The sequence below is a fragment of the Eubalaena glacialis genome, chromosome 11 (assembly GCF_028564815.1).
Source record: "Eubalaena glacialis isolate mEubGla1 chromosome 11, mEubGla1.1.hap2.+ XY, whole genome shotgun sequence".
Lineage (NCBI taxonomy): Eukaryota > Metazoa > Chordata > Mammalia > Artiodactyla > Balaenidae > Eubalaena > Eubalaena glacialis.
This window is the reverse complement of record NC_083726.1, coordinates 63,388,257-63,413,787: the sequence shown is the minus strand read 5'-3', so window position 1 is coordinate 63,413,787 and position 25,531 is coordinate 63,388,257. Positions and strand designations below refer to the sequence as shown.

The 25,531-nt window shown below is 46.2% G+C and overlaps 1 protein-coding gene across 3 annotated transcripts in view; it reads left to right on the top strand.

Annotated features, from left to right (window-relative positions):
• Positions 1-10,625: 10,625 nt before the first annotated feature.
• ACVR1B (activin A receptor type 1B) overlaps positions 10,626-25,531 on the top strand; it is a 31,320-nt gene continuing 16,414 nt past the window's right edge. For all 3 annotated transcript variants that reach the window (XM_061205559.1, XM_061205557.1, XM_061205558.1), the window contains exon 1: positions 10,626-10,729. In XM_061205559.1, coding sequence (XP_061061542.1) covers positions 10,639-10,729 — 91 coding nt within the window. In that variant the 5' untranslated portion in view covers positions 10,626-10,638. The remainder of the gene's footprint in view (positions 10,730-25,531) is intronic.

Here is a 25,531-nt window from a genome sequence, read left to right as displayed (position 1 = left end):
GCAGTTATAACGTTGATTGGGGCTCCAGTCATCAGAAGGTTTGACTGGGGCTGGAAGACCTGCTGAAGCTTGTCTTACAGCAGGAAGCTTCTACACTCTTTTCCACTGGGAGCAGAATTAAGGCTCTCTCCCCAACTCCATTAGCTTGACTATCTGCCTCCATTCAGTTCCCCTCGGAAGCTCCCACAGCACGTCCTGGGGGACAACTTAGAAACCATCCTCAGAGGCCTGGACACCTCAGCTTTCTCCAGCAGCTGGCAGACCCTGCCATGCCTGTGCCTCAACCCCATTTCTGTTCCCTGCCAAATTGCCAGGGATCAGAGCAGAACGATCCGATCCGGGGATGGCAGCACAGGACAGCCAGCTCTCAGCTTCTCACTTGTGGAGAAACTAGCCACGAAGCCTTTCTTTAGAGGACCGAGACATCCATCCACAGGATAGCATGGACTCCGCAGTGGAGTGGGCAGGGGGAGAGAGGCTGCAGACTCCTGGAGAAAGAGAGCCAGAGAGTGAGGAAGTGGAGGCTGGTAGAAGAGAGAGCAGAGGCAGGAGGGACCATGGCCAAAATATGTCAATATCATGTTTGTTTTCCCCTCTTGTGGGATGGCAGGGAGGGCACCCCTGCTGCCTTGGGGACAGAGCACCTGTGCATGCTCCCCTGCCCCCACCCCTCCAGCCTGGCCCAGGCTCGCGGTGGGTATTTAGTAAGTGCACACCAGAGCTGCTGTTTATGTTGATGAGATGACGGCACAGCACTCAGTCTGCAAAGTCCAGACTTCTGTTTCTCCCACCCCCTGGGAATTTCATAAATAAATCCCTGGAACCGTTCCAAGAAGAATTTCAAGACTTCTCTGTGCGCGCGTGCGTTTCCAGAAACACAAACAATTTTACATGCTGCCTGGTGTGCAAACTCCAAAACAACTCCTGGGGAGGGATGAGGGCTGGACATGGCAAAGAGATGGTAGAGGCCCAGGTCAGGCCGGGCCGGGCAACCAGCAGTTCACAGCAGAGTCTGCAGCTGGCTCCGCTAACCGGGTTCGCAGAGGCCCAGCCGCCTGGGCTCAGGTTGCTTGGCCTCCCCTCCCCCGCCCTCTGGCTTTGGCAGTATTCTCCACCAGGTTTTTGCAAAGTGCTGGGGTCTTAAAATAGCATGAAGGCACACACACACTCAGACTATGGTGTCAATTCCCGTACCACAGAATGATCGAAAAGAGAGTGGAGCAGGAACTCCGGGGCATCTTCCTGAGCGGAGAGCAATGTGACTGTGAGCTCAGGCCCCAGATGGGTGGGCACATGGCATAAGGAAGGGGATGAAGGAACGGGGAGGAGAAGAAAAGATACAGCCCATGTCTGGGTGTGTGTGTGACAATGTGACAGCGTTCATAGTCACGTCTGGTGTGTGTGTGTGTGTGTTTGTCTGGGATCATGAAACCGGAGGCTGTGTTGGTGTGACCAGTTTGGCAAGGGGAATATAGACTTCCCTCCTGGCCTGTGAACTCCTGTAAGGCAAAGAACTAAGAACTTCATCTGAATCATTCCCAGGGCCTTGCCTGGTGCCTGGCACAAAGACACTCGAAACATGTTGCAGGATGAATAAATGATGCCTGGATCCATGGATTTGCTAGAACATAAAATGATAACAATAAAGATAGCCCAGCTTCAAATGGCAAAATTAGAACTGGGTGTCCCAAAGTTAGTATTTCCTGAACATTGGGAGGGAGATGGAAGTGGTAGGGTTAATCATCTGTCTGAGGAAGGAGAGGCTACACACCCAGGAAGGGGGAAGGCTTCCTCGAGCAGTCAGGCTCTGAGCTTGTTCTGAACGATGGGTAGAACTCCTTGACCTGGGGTTCTAGCCAGGAACCCTAGGCTACAAGAATTAACACACTCAAACCAGTAGAAGTGAAAAAAGAGGATTTCCTGGAAAGATACATGGGAGTCTCAGAGAAACTGGTAATGGGAAAATATGGCCAGATCTCATGGGGTCTTGAAGACACTGGACTAGGTATGTGTGGAGGACAATTTGACTGTTAGAGTGGCTGAGGCTGGAGGGTGCGTGTGCACAAACACACCTTGGTGACCACCCCCAGCCTTCTCCCTGCCTCGGCTCCATTCCATTCTCTTCTCCTAGCTCATCCTGATACCACATGGCTTCCAGTTACTACTCTGTAGCTCCTGCCACCATCTAAGTAACACAGTTTCTACGCCTCCTTAGTTCAAATGCTCATGAAAGAGAAGCTGAATAACTCAGCCAGTCTATTTACTACTTTCCCTTGGTTCAGATGCCCAACCGTGGTGCAATCATCTGTGGCCAGAGGGCAGACCATTTATTCATCTAGGAGAAGGGGGTGTAGGCAGGTGAGAGCGATACACCCTTGTAATCCACATGGAAAAAAAGGGAGCAGGGGTTGTCCAAGCAGGGGGAAGACTATGACTGAGGACTTGGCAGGTGTGCTTGCAAGTGTATAAGTGTGTAAAAGGGGGAGGGATTGAGAGAGAGAGAGAGAGGAGCCAGGATGACAGGGGAGCTGTCAGAACTGGGATTAGCTGGGTGATCTTGGGCAAATTATCTGATCTCTCTGTACCTCAGTTCTCCATCTCTACAATAGGGTGAACAGTAGTACTGCTCCCATGGGGTTGTTGTGAAGATTAAATAAATAATCCACAAAGGCTCTTAGGAGAGTACATGGTCAGTCTCTGTATGCTATTTTTATGTGTAGGGGAAGTAGGTCTGGTTGGATATTAAGGGCTTGTCATGTAGAGGTCTTGACTGCCAGTTTTGGTTTTGCCCTGGAAAAGTCATTTATCTTCTCTGGACCTCAGTTTTTCCATCTGTAAAACAATGAGGTCAGACTAAATAATCTCTAGATATCCCCTGCAGATTTAGAATGCCATGCTTTTGGCTTGGTGTCATGGGCAATAGGTAGCCTGTATGTTCTCAGGAAGGCAGATGACAAAGTGAAAGGGAACACGGGTTTGCCATGGCGTGCCTGGTAACTGCAGGAAGGGTGACCAGGAGGTGGGGAGGTTACAGCGCTAGCGGTATCAGAGGTGTATGATATGAGGCTCTGGATGGGGGCTTCATTAGGGGCATGGAGAAGAGGGGGTACAGATAGGCAAAAGCTCAGAGGTCCACAGCAAAAGGAGAATGACCAGGAGAGCCATCCTGCTTGGCTACTGGGCATGTCCAGATAGAACTAAAGTATGAATCATCAAGGCTGAGGGCACCGGGCCTGTTTACCAAGGAGGCACTGGGGTGGAACGAGGTCAGTGTGGGGGTTATAGTAATTTACAATCATGCCATGGCCTCTGGAGCATAAAGTGAGGGGGAAAAGCCTGGGGAGGGTTTTTTTCAAGAACAGCAGAGCTCAGCACCATCCCATGGGGCCCCTGAGCACAGACTGCAGCCGCTGACTCTGTCAGGTCCCTAACACTGACTGGGGCCTTCGGGATTCTCAGGCCCATAACAGTGCCTCTAGCCAGCCTCCCATCCTTAGCCACCAGCCACATCACATTCCTGTTCCTTCCATTGCCTTAGCTGCCCTCCCTCCGCTTCCCTCAACTCCCTGGCCCACCCATTCTCCCACCACACCCTATACCGCTTCCCCCACCCCTTCAGCCTCCAAACATCCCCTCTTCAGCTCCCACTCTGGGATGCTGAGCATTTCTAGAAGAAACTGTACCATCAAAGAGGCTTGTTATGACCTCAACTTAATGTTCGGCGACTCTGGCTGGGCCCCAGAGCCACCCTGGCAATTACCTTCTGCTTTCCTATGTTCCTGGACACCATCCCATTCCCCACAGTGGCTTTTGCAAATTCTCCCTACTCTCTTCAAGCATGTCCTCCATCATATGCTATCCTGCCTCCTGACCCTGTTGTATCAAAACAGGCCATGCCCAAAACTTGACTGAGAACATCCAGGTGACCCTCTCATGCCTATAAACTTCCTTTCACCTCCTCCTCCAGCTTCTGGCTCCATCACTTACTTCTTCTTCTTCCATATTTTTGAACTCTTCCTGGCTCCTTTATTGCAGTCTAAGTTGCAATCTCTCCCTTCTTATTAAAGCAACAAAACACAGCAAACACTTCTTTGACCTTGTATATCCTCTGGAAATCCCCTTTTCTCTCTTTCTCTTCTCTAGTCTAGAAATCTGTATTTTTAATTTGGATTATTTAGCCCATTCATATTTATTGTATCGCAGATGTATTTGAATTTACTTTCACCATCTTATTTTGTGTGTTCTATTTATCTCACCTTAATACTATCCTTTTTTTTCCCCCTTTCCTGCCTTCTTTTGGATTGCTTTTATTTTCTTTCTTTCTCCCCTTTATTTATTTATTTATTTTAAAGAATTTATTTATTTATTTATTATTTATTTTTGGCTGTGTTGGGTCTTCGTTGCTGCTCATGGGCTTTCTCTCATTGTGGCGAGTGGGGGCTACTCTTCATTGCAGTTACTTCATTGCATTACTCTTCATTGTGGGCTTCTCATTGCAGTGGCTTCTCTTGTTACAGAGCACAGGCTCTAGGTGCGCGGGTTTCAGTAGTTGTGGCACACGGGACTCAGTAGTTGTGGCTCAGGGGCTCTAGAGTGCAGGCTCAGTAGTTGTGGCGCATGGGCTTAGTCGCTCTGCGGCATGTGGGATCTTCCCAGACCAGGGCTCGAACCCGTGTCCCCTGCACTGGCAGACGGATTCTTAACCACTACGCCACCAGGGAAGCCCAGGATTGCTTATATTTTCTTATTCTATTTTTTTCCTTCTCTTAACCTGGAAGTTATATAGTCTGTTTCTCTTCTATTAGGGAATATCTGACAATTTGTAAAGTAGGCATGAATTCATACATAATTTATACATTTTTTAAAGACATTTTCTACGAGTACATAATTCTAGGTTGACTGTTATTTTTCTCTGGGCCCTACTTAATTGTTTTTGGATTTTTGACTACATAGATTATATTTCTTGGAATTTTGTCTGTGAGAATTCCTTGTAGCCTGAGTTGAAGGTGGGTCCTCTAGAGATTATTTGCTCTTCTTTCTTCCAGGTACTACCAGGGGGTACTACCAGCCCAGGCCCACTTGAATCTAAATAGTGTATAGTTTTTCAGACCACCCAGGTAGGGTTAATTTGGAATGAAATTAAATGATGCAGGCCAACTTGTAGTTCAGAATTCTCAGGGAAGATTTTCCCCTTTTCTCACTCAGAACCAAGGTTCAAGTCAGGCAGTTTTCCTGGCAGCCTCCTGGAGGAGTGAATTATTTCTAGTTCATCCTTTGACCGAGTGTCGTCTTATCTCTTGTGGGTCTCAGATTTGAGCAGAGGAAGATTTATTAGACTCCCACACCTTGGGCAGTCCTGGACTTTCTCTTCTGTCCCCTGCATCCTGCTCACCTTCAGAACACCAAAGTTCAAGTTCACCTGGTATACAAATGCTCTCAAGGTGAAAGCCAGCTTGGTTCTCTGCTTTCCTCTCTTTGTTCCTTAGTTTTTGACTTGAGTATTCTTCACTTTCTTCCTACTTTACCAAGCATTTTGGGTTGTTTCTTTAGCAGAAATTTTGCTCAAGGAACCTGGTCTATCATTCTGAAGGAAATTCAAATCTCCCCCTCCCATCACAGCCAAGTTCTTTTAAAGAACAGATGACACTCGGTCTTTCTTTCTTTCTTTCTTTCTTTCTTTCTTATTTTTGGCTGTGTTGGGTCTTCGTTGCTGCATGCGGGCTTTCTCTAGTTGTGGCGAGCGGTGGCTACTCTTTTGTTGCGGTGCATGGGCTTCTCATTGTGGTGGCTTCTCTTGTTGCGAAGCACGGGCTCTAGGCATGCAGGCTTCAGTAGTTGTGGCACGCGGGCTCAGTAGTTATGGCTCGCGGGCTCTAGAACACAGGCTCAGTAGTTGTGGCCCACAGGCTTAGTTGCTCTGTGGCATGTGGGATCTTCCTGGACCAGGGCTCGAACCCGTGTCCTCTGCATTGGCAGGTGGATTCTTAACCACTGTGCCACCAGGGAAGTCTGATACTCAGTCTTTCTAAGCTTTCACCTCTCGTTCACTTGTAGCCCCCTGAAGTTAGGCCTCCACTCCACCTTCCACTGAACCTGCTCAAGTAAAAGTCACCACTGGGTTTCAAGTTATCAAATCCTAGACATTCTTTGTTTCCCATCTTACTTGACTCCTTCTCAACATTAGAAACTACTGATCTCTTGAAACCCTCTCCTGCCTTGGTTTCCATGATTCTGTTTTTTTCCAGGTTCTTTTCCTATTTCTCTGACTGTTTCTTCTCTGTCTCCTCTTTCCTGTCTGTGTTGCTGTACTTCCAGAACTACTGCACACCCCTGAGCTGTCTGCATAACTATGATATGCTGCTGATTTCCAATCAATAGTTCCATGGCTCCAGGTTCCTACAAGAGGCCCTTCAAACTCAGTATGTCCAATGGGGAGCTCATCATCTTTTTCCCAAACTTGCTCTTGCTAATCTGCTGAATTAGCCACCAAGCAGCCAGTCACCCACATCAGATTATAGTGGAAACATAATGGGCTTCTCTGTTTCCTCCTCACTTCTCACATCCAATCAATCTTGTAGTTTCTACCTCTTTAAAATCTCTTGAATCTATTTTTCTTTCCCATCTCCATTGCTGCTGCCTAGGGTCAGGTCCTCCTCCTATTTTGTCTGAGCTACTGGCTCTTTGGTTTCCTTACCACCAAACCATCTGCACAAAGTTCAAGGTCATTTGGTTTAACAAAGTGGTCTTTCTAAAATACAAATATGATCACTTTACCCCCCTGCTTAGAACCCATCCAGGAATACTGGAGAAAAGGACACTTCCATGTGGACTTCCACATCTGTCTCTCTCTCCCACGTTACCTTTCAGCTCCACCACCAGCCCCCTTCACCCTGCACCCTCTGCGTGTGCTGCCATGCCTAAACATCGGGCAATTTCACCTTGGTATCTTGCTCGCACTGCTCCCTCTGCCAGGAATAATCTCCCGCCTTCCCCTGCCCCACACAAGCCTGTCTATCTAAGGAACAGTCTTAGATCTTCCAGGAGTCAGCTGGAGCATGGTCTCTTCATGAAACCTTTCCCACCTCCTTAGCCTTCCAGAGTTGCACCATCCATGCCGTTCCTGAGTCTCCCTGCTGACCCTTTACAGGTGTGTTATAGCATATATAATATGTTGTGCCTTTTTTCACTCTCATCTCTATTAGATTGTAAACTTCACGAGGACAAGGACCATGACTTATCCGCGTTTATAAGTTACGCCTGGTGTACTGCCAGTGCGCAATATGCACTTGCAGAATGGATGAAGATGAGCTATTGTCTTCTTGGAATTAATGACCCTGCTGCTCACCAAGGCAAACTGTGCTGAATCCCCTAGGAGGTGGAGTGTCTTGGTGTGTTGTAAACAAGATGGCAGCTGTAACACTGGGTGGTCTAGTCAGTGGAGCCTGGGGAGTAAGACTTTTTCCTGGAGAAGTAAATCCTGGTAGCTCTGGGGAATCCCATGACAAAGGGACAGAGCAAGATGGATGAGTAGTTCGTAGATGTGATGTGGGTCCAGTCCTAAGATTCAGGAGGCTTACAATGGATGCTTTGCTGAGGTCTTCAGGGATGGGAGGAGAGCCAGGCTGTGGGAGGGAGCACAGGAAGATTGGGCGGTCTGTCTCCGTACTGCTTGGGACCTAAAAGGGAAGGTAGATGCATCATCTGGTAAAACTCTGACTTGAGGAGATGCTGCAAACTCTCAGGAATAGGGTATGAGGAATATAACGCACCCCTCCCCAACCCCTTCAAGTCTAATTTCCCACCTTCAGCTGGCTCTTGAAAACCAGTCCCTGGAAAAGCATGAGATGCTGTGATGTTGAAGAAGCACAGGACCAGGAGGCTGTGGCTTCAACACTTAATTAGACGTGAGCTTGGGCGAGTGGCTTACCTTCCTTAGGTCTCAGTTGCCTCACCTGTAAATTGAGCACACCCTGACATGCCTCAACCACCTCATAGGATTATAGTAAAGATTAAATCATCATCATCACAATAGCTTTTCTTTTTATATCACTTCCTAGGTGTCAGAGACTGTGCCAAATGCTTTAAAGACAGTATCTTCATCCATCCCCACAATATCTCTATGAGGTAGAACTAACATCAGTTCCAATTTACAGATGAGGGAATTGAGGTTTAGGGAGGTAAAATATCTTGTCCAAAGTCAAGGGCTATCAAGTGAGCTGGTATTTGGTCTGTGGACCCAGCGTTCTGATTCCCTGGGCTGTACCTTCAGCTATGTGACTGCCCTCGTAATTTAGGAGTAAAGCAACCACAGGTCCCCTCTGCGACTCCTGGTGTTGCAGCCACAGTGGCAGCACTTAGCAAGGTATAAGGAAGGACAGTTCCTCTCCTTTGGTCTCAGTAATGTGCTCCTGAGGGGTCAGCTTTCCCTTCCCAACTGCATGTGTTGGTGAATGTCCTGAGTTGAATAGTGTGCCCCAGTATTCATGTCTACTCAGAACCTGTGAATGTGATTTTATTTGGAAATAGGATCTTCACAGATGCAATCAAGTTAAAATGATTTTAACTCATACTGGATTAGGGTGGGCTCTAATCCGATGACTGGTGTCTTTATAAGAAGAGAGAAATTTGGACACAGAGATACAGACACAGAGGGAAGACAGCCATGTGAAGACGGAGGCAGAGATTGAAGTTATGCTTCCACAAGCCAAGGAACACTAAGAATTCTGGGAACCACCAGAAACTAGAGACAAGAAAGGATTCTTCCCTAGAGACTTCAGAGAGAGGATGGGGCTTCTGACACCTTAGTTTCAGATTTCTAGCCTCCAGAACTGAGAGAATAAATTTCTGTTCTTTTAAGCCACCCAGTTCGTGGTACTCTGTTAAGGCAGCCCTAGGAAACTAACACAGTAAGCTTACACTGTGCCCACCACAGCTGGGAGCCCTTAAGGGTGGGTGGAACAGAGTTTGGGAGACCAGTTAGATAAAATGGAGGGGGGAATGCCCATTTTGGGGGCATGAGGCAGAGCAGTATAAAAGTAAGGTGTTTGCTCATCCAGCTACTGACCCTTGTGTACATGGTGCCTCTGTAAGACTTTGCACACGTGTGTTTGTGTGTGAGTTGTGTCTGGGGAGTGTCTCTACAGTCCAGTTTTTTTCTTTATATGAGGAGGGGTGTTCTTCAGGTTTGTGACAACTTCAAAGGTGGGGATTCCATTTGAGAAGCTCCCCTCTACCCCGACTCCCACCTTTGGTCATCCTCTCCACCCCTACGTCTCAGATGATGAAACTGTGCTTAGAGAGGTTAAAAAGCTTGCCTAAGTTTTCATGTCACTTAGTAAGAAAAGGAGATTTCAGATCCAGAACTCTGGGTCCAAAACCCTGTCCTTTTTGTGATCTCAAGCGCTTTTTCAAGCTAAGGAAAGTGAACTCTTTTCAGAAAGATATGGGTGATTCAGTTTACCTTTTATAAGCATTTTTTTCTAAATTTGAAAGTAACACTAGCTTATTTGTAAAATATTTAGAAAATACCGAAATGTTTACAGAAAAAGTAAAAAATTATTCTGGTGATAACTACTGATAATATTGGCGATTTCTTTTCAGTCTTATTTCCATGCAGATATATAGTGTCAACAAAATTAGAACAGTACTGTAAATAGTTTTGTACTTTGCTTTTTCATTTAACATCTCATGGACATTTTCTCACTTCATTATTTTTACAAACATAATTTTTAATTACTAAATAATGCTCCATCATATGGATGGGCCATAATTTGTCTTCTATTATTGAGTACTTGTTTCCAGCTTTTTACAATGATGAACATGCAACAGTTAACATTTCTCACAAATATTTGTCCTCATCTCTGTTATTTCTTGAAGACAGGGGATAGGGGTATGAATATTCTAAGACATTTTATACATAATGCCAAATTGTTTACCAAAAGGGTTCTACCTACAGCAGAGTGGGAGTGCTTCACACGGCACCCTCACCAAGATTGATTAAAAAGCCCCGGTATGTTCTGAAAAGGGGCATCCCATGATTCGATCACACAGGTGGCTGTGCGTCCCGCGGATCGCAGGGGGGCCACTTGGGGCTGGGAGACTAGTTAGGAGACGGTTGCGACGATCGCGATGGGACGTGACGGGAGCCTGAGGCTAAGCACTAGGGATGAAGGGAACGGGAACACGCACGGCACTCGTAGAACATTCGATGCGGGGGATGGGGATCGGTGCCGTTAAGATCACGCTGCGCTGCGGGGAGCGCAGGACAGAGCAGAAGCCGCGCGTCCGGCTCGGCCTCCTCCGCGCCGCGCTCTGCACCCACGGGTGAGGTTGGCCGAGGCGCGAACCCCTCCCACCCCTTTAACTGGGACACTCCCCTTTAAGGCGGGCGCCCGCGCGCACCCGGCCCCGCCCTTCGGGGGCGCGCGCGGCGGCCGCGGCGCCGGCTCCGCCGGGAGCGCACGTGCCGGCGCCGGGCGGAGAAGAGGGAGGCGGGAGCCGGGCAGCGGGAGGAGGGGAGGCGCCGGGGGCGCGCGCGCGCGCGCTGGGCGCTGCTGGGCTGCGGCGGCGGCGGCGGCGGCGGCGGCGGCGGCGGCGGCGGCGGCGGCGGCGGCGGCGGCGGCGGCGGCGGCGGTTACTATGGCGGAGTCGGCCGGAGCCTCCTCCTTCTTCCCTCTTGTTGTTCTCCTGCTTGCCGGCAGCGGCGGGTCCGGGCCCCGGGGGATCCAGGGTGAGTCCCGGGGCGGGGGCCGGGATGGAGAGGGCCGGGCGAGGGCGAGGCCTCGCGCCGCGGCCCCTGGCTACAGCGCGCCCCCTCCCCACGCACTCAATATGGCCGGGCGGGGGGCGCGGGGGAGTCGCGGTGACCCCCAGTCGGCTTTCCCCGACCCCCGAGGCGCGGCCGCCCAGCCGGGACCGAGCTCACGCCGGGCCCCTGGGGACCCGATCCCTCTTCCCGGCGAAACTGGATTCGGGGAGCTCTCGGGGGTCGCGCTCCCAGCACCCCCATGTTCCATAGAGGGGAGTGCGGGCTTCCTTCCCCAAGATTTGGAGGTCCACGTTTCTGCCCCTCAGCATGTCCAGGGGCGGTGGTCTTCATTCCCTCCCTCCAGATGCTCCTGGGGGGCGCCTTTTCTCCCGCCAAGATTGTGGGGCTTGGGCGATGGGGTCTTTGCCTCTCCGAGGTATCCTGATGTTGAGAGTCCTTGCGCACCTCAGATGAAAGGGGAAGGGGTCTCAAACCTTTCCTTGAGCTCCTGCGATTGGGGTGCCTCTTCCCCTCCCTCTCCTTCCTCTCTAATGTTCTGGGAAAGCGAGTCACATTTCCCCTTCGCGCAGTCCCTTGAGTTCAGTGGGGCCAGCCCCCCCCCACCTCCAATACACATGCCCCGCGGAAGCTCTGTGGAGGCAATGGGACCAACAGGGCCCTAAACGTTTTGGGAGCTTGGCTTTGGAATCTCTCGAACCCTAGGAAACCTAGTTCCAGAACAGTTAATCTGCATCTAGGTGTATTTGCTTTTCACCTCGCCTCTCCCACCCTACCCCAGGGGGCCCATTCACTTCGTCACTTTGTGGATGCCTTTCAGGTGACATCCTAGAACCTGCCTCCCACCCCCAAGATCATTTAAAGACCCCAGCACTGGAGCGGCTCCCAGCCCTTGGGCAGGATTTATTTACCTTCGCGCACAATCCCTCTCCCCAGCCCTCTCCCTGCACACTCCCCCACCTCACACACCCCTTACCTTCCAAACCCCACAGGCTTACTGCTCCCTGGTAGCACCCGCACCCTTCCCGCTGCAGAGGTAGCCCCTTTCTGTGGGACACTCAGCTGGGTGTCTTGTTTGTGAGGCTTTGGGGGCTTGAGGAGAGCAGATGAAACCCTAAAGTATTTAACTTAAGGGATTCATCTCAAATGCGTGTTGGCATTGGGGTAGCAGATGAAGGTTATATTTGGCAGTTACATTGAAGTGATTATTGACCCACAGATAGATCTGGGAGAGCTGATCAGGTCTGTATTGGCTCCCGATGTACAAAGCCTGCTGCTATGACTTCTCAGCAGCCCCTAACCTTCCAGCAGTGGGAGATCAAATGTGTGTCCTGGGGCTCTCTTCTCTCCACTAGAAAGAATGGTTCTCAGGTGGGTTCTGGCTTCCTTCGTAAACCAGACAATCAACAAAAGACCTCATCCCAGTTTGGAGTCTCAAAAACAAGTTCATTACCTCCAGCCTTGATATTTGTTCCCAGTGGTGCAGCCTGTGCGGTGGGGTCTTTGTTCACAGGCTGATGCTTCTGCTAAGGCGCCTCATGCGTGTTCCTGGGTCTCGCTGCTCTGTGGCATAGGTAATGCGCCGTGGGGTCTGATAGACATGGTGAAGGTGTATGAACACAGCGTGACATTGGTGGTAAATGAATGGTTTTCATGAATAATGTTTGCTGGGCCTTATTATGGGCCATGTTCTTGGAGTGTGTAACACGATGTTATTTCTCTAGTAGGGTAGTAAGTAAGGAGACTCAGCCTTCAGGTTTGTCATTTTACATGTGATGAATAAATCTTTAAATTCCTTCCATAGGAATTTTTATCCTGTTCCTAATATATCCAAGATTTTTAACAGCCGTGTCCCTGTTGGTTTGGTGTAGTGTCTGGTGGGATATTTCTTGTTGTGAGCCTTGACTGTTTAATTGATAATCCAGCTGGTTCTGAATGGGGCAGAGTTCATTTTCTGTAACCTTCCTGAAATGGATGTTGTTGGCGTGAGGATGGGTGGGCATAATAGGAAGTCGCTTTCTTTTTTTGGTAAATTGGAGATTAGGTTGTGTGTCCAGCAAACATTCTCGAAGGCCTTTAAACTTGGCCAGACACTACAGTTTTTTCCGGGACACATCTAGTTGCCAATAGTGCATGCTACAGAGACCACTGTTGCAAAAGGCTTCAAGTAAGACATCAGTTCTGGGAAAATAGAGGCTGTGGGATAACAAGAAGTTGATTGCTGTCCTCCCCTGCACTTCCTCTGTTGTGCTCCTCTAGGCGGGCTGGAGGAATGGCAGAACCAGCCAGCCCTGATGCCTGGTGCTTGGACAGGACATGAGGGCAGCAAGGGATCGGTGTCTGCGTTAAATAGTGAACTCATGTCGACTTAGTAAAAGGCCAGTGATAAGAAGCATGAGTTCCAGGTTATAAACAGCATCGTTTGATAGGTGGGCCATGTTTTAAGGCCTGCCTTTGGAATTTTCACATTAGTACTTGAAAATGTAAAATTGAATTAGTAGCAGGAGAGCATGATATTTATTTCTTAAGACAAAAGCAACAAGGGAGACATTTGAGGTTCTGATAGGAAAATTTTTAATTTCTGTGAGTAAACTAAAAATTTAATTTCAGGCCAAGTCTTGTAATTGTGTTGAGTGGACATGAATTCGAACTACAGTGAAAGTGAACTCTCATAGAGAAAAAGAGAATCTCAGATTAGTTTTGTTAAGAGCTCCGGGAACAGATGTGATTAAAACAATAAAATGGCTACTCTGGTTAAAGGTTAGAGCCAGATGGAGGGAGGAGGCTGGTTTCCAGTCCCTGAACTTTGCTCCCTTACAGGTTGTCCTTGAATAAGGCACTTAACCTTTCTGTGACTGCCTCAGTTTTGCCTCTGTAAAGTAAGGAACTAGTCTGTGTCGCTCTTATTGGGACATTTGTGAGACTGACTTACTGATAGCCAGTTGGCTGGGAGGTATTTTTAGACACAGTTTCTGACTTCAGGGACCAGGCAATGTTGGGTTACTTTTTATCTTATGGGGCAGAATAATTCTTGGGATTGATAGAAGCATCACATGTCACAGTGTGGTTAATTTCTTCTTCTTTGTGCATTTTTGTGGACCAGTTTCAGATTTCCTCAAGTTAATTTCTGTCTCTTGACAGGCCCTTACATCTTAGGCCGGGCAGCATACCTTTGCTAATCAAAGGCAGTCTGGAGGGAGTGACCTGCTTTAGGCTTTATTGGTTTGGCAACGTTTTAATTCTTACGCAACTCCGGGTATGTTTATGGCACTATGTAAATGTTACATAAGAACATGGAGGCTGAGAGGTGGCCAGAACGGTGCCTGTGAACACAGGAAGGTTAGACTGAGGACTTCATCTGAAAGGACCTTGGGAATCTGCAGTCAGTACAGGAAGAAGCTGCACTTCATTTTTGTCTAAAAACCTTTTTAGATGATTGTGTCTTTCAGGTGGACTACTGTGTTATAAATAGGTTTATTCTCCACCTGTGAGCTAATTGTAACCTTGCTACCAAAATATGAATCAGGAGATGATGATGAGGCGTGCTGCTTCTTCCAGCATGGCCTGTTGAAGCTGCTTGTTGCATTTTGGAACACGAGTTGAATTGCGTCGCAGTCTGTTCTCATAATAACTCAGGAGTACGGGGTGTTGAGGTGGAATGGAATTCTCAGTCCACGGTGCTTGAGGTCTTCGTTATTTCTGAAGGTTAAATTAGAATACTGAAATGGCTCTTTTGTTTTAATTTTGAAATCCTTATTGTTTACTGTTCAGTTTTTGCTCAGAGCAGCCGTGAACATTAATTCTGGAATCCCGCCTCTTTGTCTCGAGTTCTTGTGCTATTTGTCTGTTACAGTAGGGTTGATGTAAGAGAGTCTTACCTCATTTTCCTCTCTGTATTCATAAGAAGAAAATCCTGGAGTCCTCTTGCTCATCAGTTCCCCCCGATGCTGGAAGTGCTGCGGGCCTCCGGAGCCCATCAGTTTCGCCTGGACTAGGAGTGTCCAAACCTTTGAAGGGAATCGGCTCCGGAGCCACCAGTCCTCGGCAGTCTCGGCTACATTTCTGTCACTCTGCAGGGGCGGCATCACGGCCAGGTTCGAATCCCGCTCTCGGGTTTTGCTCTCCTCAGCTTCTCTCTCTCACACGTGGTTCAACCTGCGGCTGGGCCTGGAGGCAGCATCTCTGCTCTTGCCTGTTCTCTCTGCTTGCTGGCTTTTCCGTCGCAGATAAATACCGTTCCAGAGTGTAGCTTTCTTCTTCCTCTGTAGAGTCTCGGGAGCTTGGTGCAGCTGTGCAGCTGCCGTCCCCAGCAGTCTTACCTGCCCACGGGTGTCTGAGACAGCGCCACTTCAGGCAGCTCTGGTGTTCTTTTTGGTTTTCTTCTCTCTCCACTTAGTCTGAAGCCTGCATTTGTCTTGCTGAATATTTTGAATTTAACATAATGAAAGTAACTGCCTTTCCCTTTAAAGTATCAATCCCCCTAATATTTACACAATTACATATAGGAGATTTCTTTATTCATCTGGTTGGGTATGTGCCTGGAATGGTTCTTGGCATGAGGAGGTAACAGGGAACAAGATGGACAAAAATCCCTAACTCTCATGGAACTTACTATTGCAGTGGCTCAGACTGAAAATAAATGAGTAAACACAGTTATCAGTCATGAGGGCTGTGAAGGAAATAAAACGGGATGGTGTGCTGGAGTGCGCTGGGGGCTGCCACTTCACATCCCTGTCTGCTTCATTGTTTCATCTGTAAAATGGGGCTAATCCAGTCAGGTCGTGTTATTTGCCATAACTGTGTTCTGTGAGGCCCACTTGAACACAGGATTAGCAAATACTGGACCACTGCTCCCGGGGGAGACACAGGGTTAGGTCCCTGCAGCTGCTGGTCACACGTTTTCATCAGCTGATCGGTACATAACCTTGTGCTGTTAGTGTTTCTGTTTAAAGACACCTCATTTAATTTATATTGTTGATTCATTAACATTGAACTCAGGGCCAACAGCACTATAATGCATGCCTGAATGAAGCTTATTCAGTATATGTATTTTCTTTCTCGAAAGGCACGTCACTGTCTTCTCGAGCTTCAGAACACTAAGCTACTGCTCTTGGGGGCTGTTTTAGACAGTGAAATCACCAAGAAAAAACACAAAAAGACAAAAAGCCTGGCACTGAACATACCATGAGAAGGACACATATTAACAGTATGAGCTGAAACAAGAAGCCAGAGCATTGCCTTGTTCAAGCTCAGTGGGAACGTGTGCATTGGGTGACTCAAAGTTTTCACCACTCTGCGCATGTCTGCAAATGACCATGAAAGCACTGAGAGTATTGATTTTGGGGTTATAAATAAATTTTAGCAAGTGGGCAGATTCACAAATACGAATCCATGAATAACGAGAATCAACTGTATTTTGTTAAAAGCCGTACAATGATTGTGGCAGAGAGAAAATTATATCATGTGGAATTCCCAGGATTCCTGAATGGTTTCACTGAACCAAAAGTTTAATGTATACAGTTAGAAGTCCCGTTTCCAGCCTGTGAATAAACTAAACAGGTATATATATGTATATCGAGTACTGCTATGGTGATCTAAAGGTTCCTTTAACCCTTGAGCACCTACCATATACCTGGCACTGTTGTAGGTGCGGGGACACAACAGTAAACACAAGGAGACAAATGCTTTCCTTGGTGAAGTGTACCTCCTGGCTGGTGAAATAGACAATAAAGAAATAAAATACAAGGTGATTGTGTCTACCACAGTCCCCCCTCTGCTCTCCTCTCCCCAAGTTTCCTAGCCTTAGGTACATGCACACCTTTTCCCAGTTACTCAGTCACACATGAATGCAGGTAGTACAGTTGACCCTTGAGCAACATGGGTATGAACTGCACGGGTCCACTTATACTTGGATTACTTTCAGTAAATACAGACTAGAGTACTGTACGGTCCAAGGTTGGTTGAATCCGTGGATGCGGAACCACAGATCCAGAGGGATGATTGTTATGTTATACTTGGGCTTTTGACTCCATGGTGGTCAGTGCCCCTAACCCCTGAGTTGTTCAAGGGTCAACTGTATTGTGAAGGGGTTAAATCAGTGCACCTTCAGATAGGCAGGCTATCATGGTGGGCCTGACCTAATCAAGCTAGCCCTTTGAAAGCAGAGCATTTTCTCAGCTGATTGCAGAAGAGGAAGGCAGAGATGCTCCAACTGGCTTGGAAGAAAGTAAACATCCATGTATGAACTGCCCATGGGAGCCACATGAGCAGGAACTGCAGGCTGACTTCAGGAGCTGAGTGGTCCCTGGCCATCAGCGAGGAGGGAAATGGGGGCCTTAGTCCTTCTTCCACAGGGCATTAGAGTTTGGCAGCAACGAGTGAGTTTGAGAGAGGTCCCAGCCCTAGATGAGAAAGCAGCCCCAGCTGACATCAGTCATGCTGTGCCTGGACTTCTGACCTACAGAAACTGTGAAATAGTAAATAGGTGCTGTTTTTAAAAATGTGTGTGTGGTGAGTCAGATGGTGATCTGAGGAGAAGGAAAACAGGAGAGGGAAATAAGAGAACTCTCCCAAGATGGGCTTGAGGCTCCTTGAGACCTGGTACCCTGTCATCGCATGGATGGACCTTGCATGTGGAAAGAAGTCCTTTGACCACATGTGGCTTTCGCCTACTGCCTGTTACCTTTTCCTAGATATTTGTGAGTGTTTGGAGGAGAGAGGAGATTGTGGGTGCTTTGGAGATAAGTTTTTTAGATGGTTTTGATGTTTTGAGTTGAGGAATCTGTGAATTGAAGGATATTTTTTTAAATAAGTGTTTGTGTTGAACCTGCCTTACCCCAAATCTTTGCGTATTGTCTTGGTGTACGTTTGTATACATTACATTCTACACTTGTAGTAGATAAGCTTGAATCAAATTCAGTCAATGTTCATTCCTAATATGCAGGGCCAAGCTTAATGTTGAGAGGGATACTGAGGAACGAATCTGTCCTTGCCATTGAGACATTTACACACAAATTGATTTCTGCTTGTTAGAAGAACCATAAAACCACAAAGAGCTCTGACCCTTCTCATTCACTAGGATGACAGTAGTGATAAAAGCATCTGATTTACTGAATGTATACTATCTACTCAAGTGTTACACTGCGCATTTGTGCTACATTGCTTACCCTGTACAACTATTCTCTGAGGCACTCTCATCCCCATTTTACAGATGAGAAAACTGGGACATAGAGAGGTTAAGCAGTGGGCCTAAAGTCTGTCTGACTCCAAAGCACATGCTCTAAATCCTGTACTCTACTATGTACTGTAATGACTATTAAAGTAGCTTTCTAACCAGTCCCTGCCTTGTGTCTCTCCCTTGTCATCCTTCCTACCACTGGATTTAACTTTGGAAAGTGCACCTTCTGTGTCACTTTTATGTGGCCTCCAGGATCAACTCCAGACCCCTTAGCCTGGCATCACAATCCATGCAGTCTGGCCTAGTCTCCCTTACTGCCCTTGTCTGTGACTGGAACCATGGCATTGTTGTCACATCTATTTACTTTGGACCTAACATGCCTTGTGCTTTTCTTGGTCTTGGCCTTCTCTTCTTAGCCAAATCCAAATCCAGCCATCCTCCAGTGTGGGACCCACTTTGTCTTCCTCCTATCCCCCAGCCAGTGACTCCATCCTCTCTGCTTTTCTCTTTGGTCCATATCAGTGGTATAGAGGTTCACACTGGTTTATAGTTATCTGCTTCTCCCACTCTCCCTTCTCTACCCCCTAAAAATTGATGCTAGGAACTACCTTATTTTTCTTTATATGTCTTTGTCCTATCACAGAGCCTTGCGTATTTTAAGTACTTAATAATTTAATTGAATTCATTCATTTCTTTTCCATCCTCTCAGCAAAATCCTAGGTAAATAATTCTAGTTCTGTCCTGCTGTAATTTTATTATCTCCTGTGTATACAGTTTTTATCCCAGTCTCTCAAAATGCTGCAAACATTTGTGAGTTACTTGGAACATCCTAATTACACTTCCTACCTCACCTCTTGCATCTCTGTTTATTCTACTCTGTTTATTCTGCCACCTACCCATTTTATTCCAGCCAGATGAACTTGATCTCAACCTCATTAGTTTTATTCTCTGTCCTGGCTGATTTTGTTTTCTCCTTCATTGTCCCAGTTGCCTGAAACAACCATTCCTATCCCTCTTCTCCCTCAAAACTGTGATGTACACTGTGGCCTCTCCACACATCCATAGTATAGTAAGTAGGTCAGGAAGCAAATAGGACTACCACTGATAAATACCCTCCCCTGCTCTAATGAGCCACGAGTGTGTCTGCTTAAGTACAACAAAGAAAGAAAACAGAATGGTTGTACATGTCAATATAAACTTGTCAGTAAAGGAGAAATACCAAGTTACTAGTAGGCAGTCTGAATGTGACGGCTGAGTCTGTACATTTAGGTCCCAGGAACACTGGACATGCTCTGTCATAGTGATGCCACTCCTTCCAGCTTTACCTTGACATTCTCCTGGGCAGCAGGTGGGCCCTTGCTAGATGTTCAGGCATTTACAGTCAGCCATAAATTAAGTCACAATGACAGGTCTCCTTAGCATAAACATCAAACGTCTTTTTTGAGTGAGAACAAAGCTTTTATTCTCTAGACCTGAGGCTTAAGGGTGAACTTGTTTAAACAGCTCTCTGGGGTTGGGTTTGTCTCCAAGTAGAATGTCAGAAAGGCAGTTTGTAGAATAGATATAGTGTGGAGCTGGCTTTTCAGACACCTTTCTCTTATGCAAAACCCACTCCGAGACCTTTTCCCAGATTGAAATTAAATACCAAGCTTATCAAATGTCTTATTGTTAAATCTGTGCGTTTTTTCCCCTCGTCATACAAATAGCTTCCTTTATTAAGTCAGTTACATTTTTTTCATAAGTGCTTTTTACCAGTATACTTTTTGGATGTTTTAGATACCACCAACTACACATGTAAAATTTGACTTTATTATGGCTCTTGGGTACTTAAGAGTTTTTGTTTTGTTTTATTTTAGTGTAGTTTTACAATCTGATTTTGATGATTGTGAAAGCTGGAAATGCAGCTTGAGTCTTTGTTAGCAATAGCATCTGATTGCTGTGTTTTAATGCAGCAGGACTTTTCTGCCTGGTACTGTGTCAGTTCCGCAGCCTCACCTGCTGTCTTCCACCCCCACCCCGGAGAAACAAACATCACCTCTACTTTGAGATAGTTTAGTGCCAGACACCTCCATTTTTAAACCCGATTCAAGATTTTCATAAACATTTTGGCAGTTGTCTAAATCAGTAGTTATTGAACAACTTTTTTCTTTCTTTTTTTAAAAAAATTTATTTATTTTTATATTTAGCCACGTTGGGTCTTCATTGCCGCACGCGGGCTTTCTCTAGTTGCAACGAACGGGGGCTACTCTTCGTTGTGGTGCACGGGCTTCTCATCGCGGTGGCTTCTCTTGTTGCGGAGCACGGGCTCTAGGCACGCGGGCTTCAGTAGTTGTGGCTCGCGGGCTCTAGAGCGCAGGCTCAGTAGTTGTGGAGCATGGGCTTCGTTGCTCCGCGGCATGTGGGAACTTCCCGGACCAGGGCTTGAACCTGTGTCCCCTGCATTGGCAGGCGGATTCTTAACCACTGCGCCACCACGGAAGCCCTTTCTTTTTTCTTTCTGTCTTCTTAAAGCAGTAAAACTCTTTCAAAAATGAAAATGTAGACAGGTATATAAAACGGATAAAAGCGTGTCGACTCTGGCAGAGCCCCTTCCCTCTCACATTGCTAGGCTGAGATCTACTGAATGAGATTTATTAAGCATGGTGCTATTTGCTGATCACTGTGCTGGATACCAGTGAGAAAATGAAGAAGAGAAGGACACTGGTTCCCTCCTTTAGGAGTTTACAGGTTCCTGGGACATCTGAGAGCCTAGGGACTTGGGAAGGACACTGTACCTCCATTTTTTTTGGTATGCTCGTGTTAGGTTTTTGTTGTTATTGTTTTGTAATTGACATTATATTATACATACTATTTTACAGAGATTTATGGTATTTTAAAAATTGTGGTAAAACACATATAACCGTTTTTAACCATTTTAAAGTGTATAATTCAGTGGTGTTAAGTACCTTCATAATGTTACACAAACCATCACCACTCTCTAGTTCCAGAACTTTTTCTTTACCCTGAAGGAAACCCTGAAGGAAACCCAGTAACCCATTAAGCCAACATTCCCCATCTTCTCCCCCAAGCCCCTAACAACCACTAATAATGCTTTCTGGATATTGAATATAAATGGACTCATACAGTATGTGGCTTCTTTCAATTAACAGTGTTTCAGAGTTTATCCACAGTGTAGTGAATATCAGTAGTTTATTCCTTTTTATAGCTGAATAATAGTCTATCATATGAATATACCACATTTTGTTTATCCTTTCTATGTTTGGTGGACATTTGGGTTTCTACCTTTTGACGGTTGTGAATAGTGCTGTTATGAACATTCGAGTACAAGATTTTGTTTAAACACTTGTTTTCAATCTTCTGGATATACACCTAGGAGTGGAATTGCTGGTTATATGGTAATTCAATGTTTAACTTACCGAGGAACCATCAAACTGTTTTCTCTAGTGGCTGCACCGGTTTATAATCCTACTGTCAGTGTATAGGGTCCCAGTTTCCTCTGAGTCTGCACCAACACTTTCTTATGGCCTTCCTAGTGGGTGTGAAGTGGTTTTGATTTACATTTGAATTTGAAATTCATTTGCATTTGAGATGATGGTGAACATCTTTTCATGTACTTTTTGGTCATTTGTATATCTTTGGAGAAATGTCTGTTCAGGTCCTTTGCCCATTTTAAAATTATTTTTTGTCGTTGTTGAGTTTTTTTAAAATATAAATTTATTTATTTATTTATTTATTTATTTATTTATTTATTTATTTTTGGCTGCATTGGGTCTTTGTTGCTGCACATGGGCTTTCTCTAGTTGTGGCAAGCGGGAACTACTCCTCCTTGCAGTGCACGGGCTTCTCATTGTGGTGGCTTCTCTTGTTGCGGAGCACAGGCTCCAGGTGTGCGGGCTTCAGTAGTTGTGGCACGAGGGCTCAGTAGTTGTGGCTCTCCAGCTCTAGAGTGCAGGCTCAGTAGTTGTGGCGCACAGGCTTAGTTGCTCTGCCGCATGTGGGATCTTCCTGGACCAGGGCTCAAGCCCATGTCCCCTGCATTGGCAGGCGGATTCTTAACCACTGCGCTACCAGGGAAGCCCTGTTGTTGTTTAGTTTTAAGAGTTCTTTACATATTCTGGGTGCAAGACCATTACTAGATACATGATTTGCTAATATTTTCTCCCATTCTGTAGGTTCTCTTTTCACTCTTTTGATATTGTCCTTTGAGACACAAAAATTTTTTAATTTGGTGAAGGCCAATTCATCTATTTTTCTTTTGTTGCTTGTGTTTTGGGTGTGGTATCTAGGAGACTGTTGCCAAATCCAAGGTCATGCAGATTTACCCCTATTTTCATTTTAAAAGTTTTAGAAGTTTTCGAATATAAGTTTTAGCTCTTATATTTAGGTCTTTGACTTACTTTGAGTTAATTTTTGTATATGGTGTGAAGTAAGGATCCAACTTTATTCTTTTGCATGTGGATTTCTGGTTGTCGAGCACCGTTTGTTGAAGACTCGTCTTCCCACCCCCAAAATGTTGTAGACACTTTTGTGGAAAATCAGTTAATGATAGATGTATAGATTTGTTTCTGGACTCTCAATTCTATTCCATTGATTTATAGTCTGTACTTTGGGGAGTACCATACTGTTTTGATAACTGTAGCTTTGTAGTAAGTTTTAAATCAGGATGTGTGAGCCCTCCAACTTTGTTCTCTTTCTCTTTTTTTTTTCCTCCCAAGATCATCTTGGCTATTCAGGATCACAGAGTTGTGTAGAATTGTAGTCTTTGTTCTATCCCAAGTAAGCTGTAGGGAGTTTGGATAGGGTCCACGGAAGAATAATTAAAATAATCATGGGTTGTAATAGGCTGTTCTTATCAGTTTGGCCTGCCTGATGGATGCTGTCATCTGGTAAGATGAGGGCTCAGAGGCAGCTTATGATCAAGTTGTAAAATCATGAAGAGGAAGGGTGGCACGGGCTATTTGGGCACCACATTTTAGCTCCTGTAGAACTAGAAGGTTGCCCAGTGAAGCTTGGAAGAGGCAGGTTTAGTGTCCCTAAATGGGACACTGTTCCACGCTAAACTGATGAAACTTACCATCCCCAAGGAGCATATACGTAAGCTAAAAATCATAGATACTGTAGCTTTAAAACGTTCGTGGACCTTCATCTCCCAGGACAAAGGTGGGTGTTTTGCAGCATGCCTCTTACCTTTTGAGGTCGGTGCCCCCACCCTGCTCCTCCCACGTGCTGTTCCCCGGTGATGTGGATTGAGTGGCTGTGAGTTTAGTCCTGGATGGTGGTTCTTGGCAATTTCCAGTGAGCAACAGCCTCACTGTATCCTCCTAGAGTACGCCGTGGGCAGGAGAGAGGGGCCTGCGGTGGGGTTGCCTTTGCTCAGGACCAGCGTGTTAGTGCCTCCATAACATGAAGTGAGACAGAGTCTGCCCAGGTTGGGACTTGTCAGCCTTCCTCCAAACACAGCCTGTCTCACAAATCAAATTTGCTTTGACATCCTACCACAGACCACCTTCTAATCATACTTTGGAACCACGTTCAAATCCTGCCAAAATGTCTTTAGTTCAGGTTTGACTAGCTTGTTAGTAACAAAATGCTGTGCTAGTGAGAATTTCACTCTGACCACTTTTTAACTTGCTTTTCTGTAGATTGATTTTGTTACTCTTCTGCCATTGGCTTTCCTAATTGTGTTGTTTCTACTACGTAACTCTTTGGTGATGGAACACTGAGAGTTTTAGGTATGTGTTGTTTATGTACACATGTGTAGTAGGCGGATTTCACCTGATGAGTCACTATGAAACAGATTATAAAGGGCTGTTATCATTAGTCCAGATTTAACTTTTCAAAGAAATCAAAATTAGGTTTGTGATTTAGTGTACTAGTAAAGTTTTAGTAAATTCAGATGTTTTTATAATTTTATTGTCACTTACTTTGTTTCAATGAAAAATGAATATCAACAGAAGACAATTTAAAGACTAGTCTGTCTTTAAAGTTCAGGAAAAGGTATATGGAATTAAAGCAGAACTTCCCAGTGTTGAATCAGTGATCCAAACAATGTGAATTTAAAAACAAACTAGATTCAGATTTCCACTGGAGAATTTTAGAGGTCATCTGGTTCAGCCCCTTCTTTCTGGTTAATGGTGAGGAAAATGAGGTTCAGGAAGGTTAAATGAATTGCCCAAAACCACGCGACCAGTTACTGGCAGAGCTGAGACTCAAACAGAAGTTCCTTGCTGTGGTCTTGCTGTCACTTGGCACTTCCTAATTAGTGGTTAGAGAGACACATTGTACGTGGATGTGTTTACTTGAGTTTTACATTGAAGGGAGGGATTAAAATTCATTGAGCATCCATTTGCTAAGCACTTTTTAAATCTCTTATTTCATGTAATTCTTACATAGTCCTGTGAAGTAATTAACAGTCCCACTTTACAGATTAGGCAGCTGGGATGCAGGAAGGTTACTAACTTGCTCAAGGCCATGTGACTAACACTAGAGCTGGTATTTGAGCCCTGGGTCTGTGTGGCCTGTTCCTGCCGTGATGCTCTGCTGTGGCTCTAGTGAGAGTAACTGAAACCTCTGCAGGGGTGTGGGCAGTAGTGATGGTTATCGCAAAAATAGCTTTTTCAGACTTCTCACTGTGTAAAAGCAGAGATGTACACAGATGTGAGCAGTCTTCTCAGAGTACCCACGGCACTTAGCAGATGTGGGCTGATCTTCATACCATCTCTGTAACATAAATGGTATTTTCTGGTTGGGCGGCCGAGGCCCAGATAGAGTCAGAGACTTGCCCAATCCCTTATCACGAAGCCGCATGGCCCTGCTCCCAGTTCCGTTCTTCGTCCCGTCTAGCATAGATTTCACCACTTTTGTTCTTTCCTGTCTTACACCAAGATTGTTTAAGTACTTCCCAAAAATAATGAGCCACGTGTGGGTGTGCTCGTTCTCCAGAATGAATCACTGTGAAAGAGGCCATGAACCAAGGAGAGGAGAGTGCGTGTCTGGGAGCAGAGGCTCTGGTTCCCTGCCTGCTAATTGACGGACTCTGAAGTGAGCTGCTTTTCCAAAGGCGGCTGCGGGTCTGGCCCGCGTGTCCCACTGTGCTCAGAATAGCCCTCTGGGAGTTGTTCGCTTTCCCTTCTTGCTTCCCAAAATAGACCTGAGGCTGTTCTCATCGCCGGACGTCGGGGCGCGTGTATTGAGAGGTGTGCGCGCCACGGGGACCCCTTTTGTGCCTGAATGTCCCCATTGACACAAAGAGGGATGGGCGTTTGCACTCGTGGATGAGTAGTCAGGACTCCAGGGTGAGTCAAAGAGGTTTGGGCTGAGTGTTCTGAGAGTCGCAGAAGTAAATTTCAGTTAGCAAGAAGAAGGAAATTCAGGAGGAATTTACTTTTAAAATTCCTTTTATGTTTGGGATCCTAGTCTAAAGGGTACCTGCTTTAAACTTCCTGCCTTTAAAATATAACACTACCCGAGCCCTTCAGCAGGTAGCTGCGTGTTTTGGAATTTCTCCCAGAAGAAAGGGTTCTGATCAGACACTGTGAGAAAAATCCCACAGGCCGTGCAGTGAAGATCCACACTGTCCTTTTACCTGT